A 9,413-nucleotide genomic window follows, 5' to 3' on the forward strand; every position below is an offset into this window, starting at 1 on the left:
TTTTTTTTTTTTTTTTTTTTTTTGCATTGCGCGGGCCTCTCACTGCTGTGGCCTCTGCCATCGTGGAGCACAGGCTCTGGACGCGCAGGCTCAGCGGCCATGGTCCACGGGCCCAGCCGCTCCGCGACACACGGGATCCTCCTGGACTGGGGCATGAACCTGCGTTCCCCACATTGACAGGCGGACTGCCAACCACTGCGCCACCAGGGAAGCCTGAGAAGTATTTTTTTTAAATTTGATTAAAAATGTGTTAAACTGCCTCAACCACTAAACCCTGTGAGCCTCTCTCAGGAAAGGTTAGGGCATAATTATCATGAAAGCCCCATTTGGGTTGACTATGGGAGTGGGGAAAGACTTAGGACAGCATCTCTAGCCTTCTCCAGCCACTTAAATCTAAGCTTAGAGAACAGTTAGTTGGCTCTAGGAAACATCGATTTTAAACATATGTACATAGGTTTTTCATTTGCTATATTCCTAAGAGCCCAGCATTCAGCACAATGACAAAGTGAAACTTCCAGAAAAGTTCCTTTTTATCCTATAGATCTGGGAGATGGGAGGATGGAGGGAGTTAGTTGCAATTTTTTCCAAAGATAAGGCTGGAGAATTCCTGAACTTACAAAGAATCGTTCTTTTTAAGAGAGAAAATACCTATACAGGTGACTATTTTGTGAACACCAGGCTTTATCGTTAGAACGTATTAACGTGTATTACCGTTAAAAAAAAAAAAAAGGTAAAACTTCTGTTGTATGTATAATATGTAAAAATACAAGCCCAAGAAAGCAAAGTAATATCATTGAGAGCTTGTGCCCTGGGTTTACCACCTCCTTTAAAGAGACTTAAAAAGAGCTCAACATAAAACATGCTACATTAAAGCAAATGTAGAATCAACATTGAACTAAAACTATTATTTAAAGGCTTACTGGATTACATAGCTACCTGTTTTAAAGCATACCATTAAGAACTGTTCCAATTCAAGTGGTTTAGAGTCTTAAATTCCACTACTGATCTTAAAGCTGCTTAGGTTACCTGAAATCAGTAATGGTTTCTGATCATAGGCACAAAATAAAACACACAAGAATGCCATATAGAAATCGCTTAAAAAATGATGGCTTACCTTTTTTCTCCTCTCACAGTTGGGGTCATCAATGTTATGAAAACTATTTTCATCTATTTCTCCTAACCAAATGTGCTCACCAATCCCAACCAAGCAATTCGGATTTCCTTTGCAGTTTCGTCTATGAAAAAAGATTGTGTGATTAAAAAATACCATAATTCCATGGTAAAGAAATATGCAAGTTAAAACTATAATGATACCATTTTAAAAATTCTATTTCTCATCTATTAGATTAGCAAAACTGAGAAAGCATAATATCACACCCAGTCTGTGAGGCTGTGGGGAAACAGAACTCATCTACTGCTGGTGAGAATGCCAACTGGTAGGACTCTTACAGAAGGGAATTTTGCAATTGCTAACAAATCTACATACACACCTACTTTTTGACCTATCCATTTCACTTCTAAGAATTCATCCTGAAGATGGACCTCCAACAGTGCAAAAACACATACACTAGGTTATTCATTACAGCATTGTTTGTGATTGCAAAATACTGGAAACAACCCAAATGACCAAACATAGGGAATATGGTACATCCACACAATGGAGTACCACACAACTGTGACAGGAAAAACACATGACGATCTCTGTGAACTGATGTAATTTCTAAGATATATTCATGAGCAAAAAGCAAAGTGCAAGAGAGTTATCTATAGCATGCCATTTTTTATGTTAAGAAAGATGGGGAAATAAAATACACATGTATCTGCTCATTTGAGCAAAAAGGAAAACACAAATGTATACATGCGTGTGTATAACTGAATCACTTTGCTGTACAGTAATTAATACAACATTGTAAATCAACAATACTTCAGTAAAAAAAATAACAGTATAAAAAAAAGAAAAACACCAAAAGGATAAATCAGAGACTAGTGAAACTGGTTACCTGTAGAACATGAGTAGGATTAAGATTTTTTTAAAAAAAGAAGCGTTGGACATTTTCCTGAATATACCGTTCCATACACTGTTGAATTTGGGGGCCATGTGAATGTTATACACAAATCAGTAAGGATGGAGGGAACCTTAAATTCAACACACAAACAATAACATATTTCAATTGAGTTACATACACTGAAAGGAAGAGGGTGGGGCACTGACCCAGGTAACTTGAACTTGGTCATTAGCAAGTTTATTAGTGTCAGGATAAAGACATAAGGAACAAACAACAAACTTATTTAATAGTTTCCTTTTCAAAGATACATGGGTTAACAATTCTGAAACTTTCTGTACATTCTGCAACTTAACAAATAAGTACATGTATACTGGGGATGAAGGGAATCAAGTTTTGGAGAGGAAAGTTACAAATAAGGGAAGAAGAATAAAACCAACCCTGCAGTATTGATTAGGAATAACAGGTGTTAAGTCAAAATCCACAGGGTCTTAATATATACAGACAGGTAGATTAGTGTTGCCAGATAAAATACAGGACAGAAGTTATTTGAATTTCAGATAAATGACATTTATATTTTTAAAAGTATTTGTTGTCTATCTGGAATTTAGATTTAATGGGCAGCCTAAACGAGACAGCTTTTTTGTCAGCCGAGGGCCTAAGAGCAGTAACATGAACACACCGAGCAAGCAGATCTTGATTTCTAAATATTCCCCACGCGAAGAACCCAGAGCTCCTGGGAGAGATGGCCAATTTGAAGCCTGGGCAAGATAAACATGGACATACTGCTGTGCCCCCAAAATAAGGATGTACTCAAAGAATAAGGGGGACATGTTAAAAGGAAGAGCTTGGATGGCCTCCCAGTACCCAAATCTGGAACAATCTGAGCAACAAAATAATGATCGGATTACAACCCGCTCAATAATGTAGGAATCCATTAGTGAGGTGGGTGGATGGATGCATGGATGAGAAATCTCCTCCTTAAAGAAGAAAGCCAACTATCAATGTGGAAGAAAGGACAAAATTAGAAATTCACCATTTGGCTGGCATTCATCAGATTAATAACGAAATCATGCAAGGATTGTCAATGGATGCCAGTGTAGGAAGGTTTGAGGAGTAATGGAGTATTTACATAGTCTCAAAGTATCTCAGCACAAGTTGTTTTATTAATTACAAAAGGAAATATAGTAGCTTTCAGTGGAGAAACCTGGCAGATGCCACCTAACCAAAGGATCAAAGTTTAAGTAGCCAGTAATGGGTCTAATTAACTGTATGCCCCTCCTGGCGTGATGCACTAAGAGCACAACATCACTTCTGTGGTTTTCCTACCAAAGTGAATAACCTAAACCTAATTATAAGCCAACACCAGACAAACCCAAGTTGAGAAACTTTCTGCAAAGTAAGTGTCCTATACTTTTAAAAAACCTCCATATAGAGATGGGGATATATGTATATGTATAGCTGATTCACTTTGTTATAAAGCAGAAACTAACACACCATTGTAAAGCAATTATACTCCAATAAAAATGTTAAAAAAAAAAACCTCCATATGATGAAATACAAAGAAAGACTGAATAATTATCCAGATTAAAGGAGACTTAAGATACACAACTGACTGTAACATACAAGCCTAGATTTTCTTTAGCTGTGAAGGACTTTATTAAGTCAGTATGTTCTGAATATTTCAGAAGGTTACCCATTAAAGCTTTATTGACAGCAGTAAAAGATTGGAAACACTATAAATGCCCATCAATAGGAATCTGCTAAATAATACAGCCAAACAATGGAAACTACTGTAATTAGGAAAAAAAGATAAGGAGAAACTTTATTATGTTGTGATATGTAACAATATCATTCGTTGAAAAAAGCAAGGAACAAAGCAGTGTTTAAAAATGGGTGTGGGGGGGACTTCCCTGGTGGCGCAGTGGTTAAGAATCCACCTGCCAAGGCAGGGGACACGGGTTTGAGCCCTGGTCAGGGAAGATCCCACATGCCGCGGAGCAACTAAGCCCATGCACCACAACTGCTGAGCTTGCACTCTACAGCCCGCGAGCCACAACTACTGAGCCCACAAGCCACAACTACTGAAGCCCACGTGCCTAGAGCCCATGCTCCGCAACAAGAGAAGCCACCAAGATGAGAAGCCCATGCACCGCAACGAAGAGTAGTCCCTGCTCGCCGCAACTAGAGAAAGCCCGCGCACAGCAAAGAAGACCCAATGCAGCCAAAAATAAGTAAAAGTAAATCTTTAGGGCTTCCCTGGTGGCGCAGTGGTTGAGAGTCAGGGTTTGATCCCTGGTCAGGGAACTAAGATCCCATCCCGCATGCCAGGTGGTGTGGCCAAAAAAAGTGTGTGTGTTTGGGGTATGACAGACCTGTTTGTTTGTTTGTTTAGATAACAAGACGCACTATAACCTGGGAACAACCATCTTTGAGGAGGTTTACCTCTACCTGCTGGCTGCAAAACTAAGAATAAAGGGCTTCCTATGTTCCCCCATCACATTTTATATCTTTCAGATTTAGAACTCTGGGAAGTACTACATAATCGGGAAATCAGTAAATAATTGTTCTTAATGTTCCACTTAAACACACTGTCTTCTTGGTTTTAAAAAATAAAAATGAAAACAAGTTTGGCCAACTTAAGAGCAGTTTTTTCAGGATTATGTCAAAGCCAGGTTGGAAAGTAACTTACTAAGGAAATAAAAGTACAACTGATCCATTGTGGGGGGAGGGGGAAGGATCTAAAAGGAGTTATTTTTTGTGCCTATAACTCACCTCTAATGGTAAAGGACTACTACAAGGGAATTACAATGAGTAAAAACAATCTCTCCTTTTACACAAAAGTAATTTTTCTCTTCTACCAAGAGAAGATATAAAGAAACAAACAAAAAAACCTGATTCAGAGACAGGGGAAAGCAACCTAAAATCTTTCCTTGGAATAGGGGCAAGGACTTACCAGGCAGATTCTTTTAAAAAAATAAATAAATAAATAAGGAAGATTCTTTTATTTTTTTTATTTTATTTTTTTTTTTGCGGTACGCGGGCCTCTCACTGTTGTGGCCTCTCCCGTTGCGGAGCACAGGCTCCGGACGCGCAGGCTCAGCGGCCATGGCTCACGGGCCCAGCTGCTCCACGGCATGTGGGATCCTCCTGGACCGGGGCACAAACCCGTGTCCCCTGCATCAGCAGGCGGACTCTCAACCACTGCGCCACCAGGGAAGCCCTGCAAGGTCTTTAGAACAGGAAAAGTTAGCATCAATAACTAGAGTGAAAATGTTATCTCTAAAAGTAAGTAAGTATGTACTTGCTCTTTCCAATATGCTTTTCAAAGGTATACCAAGTTTGTTTTCTCCTCATAAACAAGGGAGGGGTAAGTCCTTCACAGGTTTTGGCTGGGAAGACAGGCACTCTCCTGTGGGTCAAGAGCACAGATCATTCTCTCAACTACGGTTCCATTAGAACCATTCAGATTTTAGTCTCCTGTTCCTAACAGCAAAATAGAGAAAATGAACAAAAGGAGGCTCTCCTTGTCCACGCTCCTCCCCTCCCACACACACAAGAAATCTTGTACACTTGGTCCAAAGTTGGCTTCAATGAGCAAATAAAATACACAGCTATGAACTAAAAATGTCACGCAATAGGTTTCTTTAACTTTAAAAAGACTTCCAAAAACAGATGTGAGAAGCTGGGAGCAACTTGTATTATTTAGCCCTAGAACGCTGGCATTGTTTCTTTGTTTTTGCTTTTCTTAAATTAACTGATGGTGAGGTGTTACTGAATAAGGTTCCATCAGCTAAAATGCCATCACCGTGTGGATGAGATGAACCTGTGTTAAAGCACCAGCCGCCACCCTCCTCCCCCGAGAACCTATGGCTTCTGGGTGCCTAAGGACACACTCCAGGTGAGAACCAAAGTCAGTGGTGAGCCACTGCATTAAAAGTAGCTTAGGCTAACCAACTAAAGCTTTCCAAATTGAGGCCAAGCCTTTTTTTTGGTACATGGGCTCAATGTTGTGGAGGATTTTTTTGTTTATTTATTTTCTTGTTTGGAGCAGTGGAGAATCTACTTAAGAAGCATGAATCACAAAAACATTTCTGTTGGGACTCCCTGGTGGCGCAGTGGTTAAGAATCTGCCTGCCAATGCAGGGGACACGGGTTCGAGCCCTGGTCCGGGAAAATCCCACATGCTGTGGAGAAACTAAGCCCGTGCGCCGTAGCTACTGAGCCTGTGCTCTAGAGCCCGCGAACCACAACTACTGAAGCCCGCGCACCTAGAGCCTGTGCTCCGCAACGAGAAGCCACACAATGAGAAGCCCACGCACCGCAATGAAGAGTAACCCCCACTTGCAGCAACTAGAGGAAGCCTGTGCGCAGCAAGGAAGACCCAATGCAGCCAAAGATAGATAAGTAAATAAGTAAATAAATAAAAATGTCTATTCTAAGCCATTACTTCCAAGCCAACCTAAGCAGTGCAGCAGAATGCCATGTACAGAAGGCTAGATGAAATCCCCCTGTAGAAGAAAACCTCTCCCACTCAGTCTCCAAAGCCCCAAGCTCCTTTTTATCCCCATTAGGAGTAGGCTACAGGTGTCAAGTATCATCTATCATCCTGTTTGTACCAATTTTCTTATAGCAGAAGAATACTGCATACCTGTTTCCATCAGTGTAAGAGACAGATCAAGGAGGCTGAGACAGGTGAGACAGGGACACATGTTTACATGTTTGATGTGTAAATACCCTAGCCTGTTGACTCAAATTTGTACAACTTACTTGGCCCTAGAAAGCATCTGAATTTGCTAATGCTGACTTTAAAAGCAAGTAACTTTTTCAAGGTCACAAGTAGCCCCGATTTAATCTAGGTAGAGTAATGCCATTCACCTTTTCTGAAACAGTAAGTTCCTACAACCTTAGTGGGTACCCTCTACCCACTCCCCACTGGTCTTCTTCCCAGAAATCCTTCCTTCTGCCTACAGGGGAATCAGAGAGGGAGAACTGAATCACAAACAAAAACAAAGCATGAAGAGCACCATCCTGGTTCTCCCCTGGCTCTCTCCCACTACTCGTATCTCATTTACTTATGCATCAGTCGGCTTACGACTAGGTTTTTGTTTTGTGTGGCAGTTGACTATTACTGTACATGCCTAGTTTCTTCAGCTCCCCCTGCCTTTTTTATTTTTCTTTGAGAACAAACTGTTCCTCCATTCTTGTGGTTCTAGCAAGAGCTGCTGAGATGCAGCTCCCATCCAGCACCCAAAACCAGCCTCACAAGATATTTAAAATGGGAACTGAAAGACAAAACAAACAACCCCAAAATAACAATCCCTCTTCAGTGGCAGACCCTTCTGACAGCTTAGCTGTCCTAACTTTAAGAAGGAAACAACATGCTGATTTGCATGAGAAACAGCTCTAAGAGGTTCATGAATCTCTCCTGGGCTCAAGTGTTTCCCTGCCCTTGCCATGATTTGTCCACATCTTTCCTGAATTAAAACAAACACCTCCCTAGATTTGTTAACTGAGGCACTTCCCTTACACTATGTTAAAGTTTCTGTCACCTGTATCTAGGAACCCTCACAAATATGGACTAATGAAATAAAGCTTTTTCTGTTATTAATTTACCTCTAAGAGCCAACAATCCATTTCAGTCTCTAACAGATCTCCTAATTTTTTTTTTTTTTGGCTGCGCCACGCCGCTTGCGGAATCTCAGTTCCCCAACCAGGGATTGAACCCAGGGCCACGGCAGTGAAAAGTCCTAACCATCAGACTTCTAGGGAACTCCCCGATCTCCGAATTCTTAAAAACAGCTTTGCCCCTCTTCCTCTAAGCTTTCTTATAAGACCAGTTAACAAACACAGGGGAAAACATTGAGCTCCAGAGAAATGTGAGTTTAAAACAGCCATGAAAGATGTTTTCACTTATGAAATCGGCAAAAAAAAGTTTTGGTGATGGACTTCCCTGGCGGTCCTGTGGTTAAGACTCTGTGCTTCCGCTGTAGTGGGCACAGGTTTGATCCCTGGTCGGGGAAGTTCCACAGGCCGCGCAGTGCAGCCAAAAAAAAAAGTTTTGATCATGAATCAGGGTAAAGTGAGAGTTGCTGTCCATTCATTGTTAATCACAACGCTTTGGGAAAAACTTAAGAAAATGTCTCAAAATGTTAAATGGCACCAATATTTTGTTTCAATACTTCTGGGCACATGTCCACAGAATATGTTTGACACTGTGGCAATGAAACAAAATGAAGAATTCTAACAGGTACTTTTTTTTCTAGGGCCATGGATATAAGAACACCAAGTGGCTACAGCAGTAGGCAGGGGGCAGGTTCCCCAAATGTTTGGTATGACATGTTAAGCAGCTGTGACGTTATTCGCTGTGATTTTAGGCCAACAAACGCTTTCGCAGCAATGTAAATGATGGACCGAGGCTGAACAAAGCCTGAGACATAACAATTTTCCTAGTCTAAACCAATTTAGTGGCAATGCAAGCAATGGAAGAAAGTTGAATTCCAGCATATCAATGCAATGAAATAGGACTTGGGAGCTGATTAGATGGTGTGGGCAAGAAGGAAAAGGAGACATCTGCAATGATATCCAAAACTGTACAGAAAGGAAACAATTTTTCACAAATCAAAAACTGCAAAGTGGGAAAAAAAAAAACAGTAGGCTAAGTATCTAGGGGTGCAAAGTTCCTTCTACACTGACCATAGGTAAGAGTGGTAGTTTTAGCTCTGTTTTGACAGATCTCCAAGGATCTGTCATTTAGGAGTATGTTTTCCAGCACAATGGACAGAAATTTAGTCAATGATTTCATAGATGCTATGTAGTACAATGAAATTTTATTATTTGAATGGGAGAGGAGGGTGGAGATATTACTCCCTCTGCGTGGTCATTTAAAGAGTTATTGCTTTGTTTTTCTCCCTCAACACCTTTTAGTTTCTTGGCTCTTAGGACATCATTTCACACAGGCCAAGTAGAAATCCATGAAGGATAGCAAGCCAACTCTCCTGCTTCCAGGGAAGACCCCTGACTACACTAAGGCTTTGCCTAATGCAGCACCAGATTTCTAAAAAGTGATTTGTGTGTGCACACAGAGAGAGAGAGAAAGGGAGAAGGAAAGAGAGGGAGGGAGGGAGAGAGAATAGGTTAACCAAGGATTACTGAAATGGTTCCAATAATAACCATTTACTGTCTGAATTTTCCTCAAAAACTTCAACTTGTTTCTGTAACTCCAAATGTCACCACTCTATCAGAATGACAGTTGCTTAGGTTAGGTCCATTAACTGAGTTCAGTAACTCCCTTCCAAACTAGTCCCCTCTAATTAAGAACATTCTTGTCCCTCTACCATTTTATTTCATAATCACAAACGGGTCTCTAACAAGATGTCAACAAATAAGGAATTCAAAAGGCTCTCCCTC

At 40.7% G+C, this 9,413-nt stretch overlaps 1 protein-coding gene across 8 annotated transcripts in view; it reads right to left on the reverse strand.

Moving 5' to 3' along the window:
- USP48 (ubiquitin specific peptidase 48) overlaps positions 1–9,413 on the reverse strand; it is a 68,337-nt gene that overhangs the window by 54,887 nt on the left and 4,037 nt on the right. For all 8 annotated transcript variants that reach the window (XR_003006118.1, XM_024766665.1, XM_024766664.1 and 5 more), the window contains exon 2: positions 1,115–1,235. Coding sequence is in view for 6 of the 8 variants with exons in the window: in XM_024766665.1 (XP_024622433.1) it covers positions 1,115–1,235 (121 nt within the window). In the remaining 2 variants the exon portion in view is untranslated. The remainder of the gene's footprint in view (positions 1–1,114; positions 1,236–9,413) is intronic.

Source organism: Neophocaena asiaeorientalis, unplaced genomic scaffold, assembly GCF_003031525.2.
Source record: "Neophocaena asiaeorientalis asiaeorientalis breed wild unplaced genomic scaffold, Neophocaena_asiaeorientalis_V1.1 scaffold79, whole genome shotgun sequence".
Classification (NCBI taxonomy): Eukaryota; Metazoa; Chordata; class Mammalia; order Artiodactyla; family Phocoenidae; genus Neophocaena; species Neophocaena asiaeorientalis.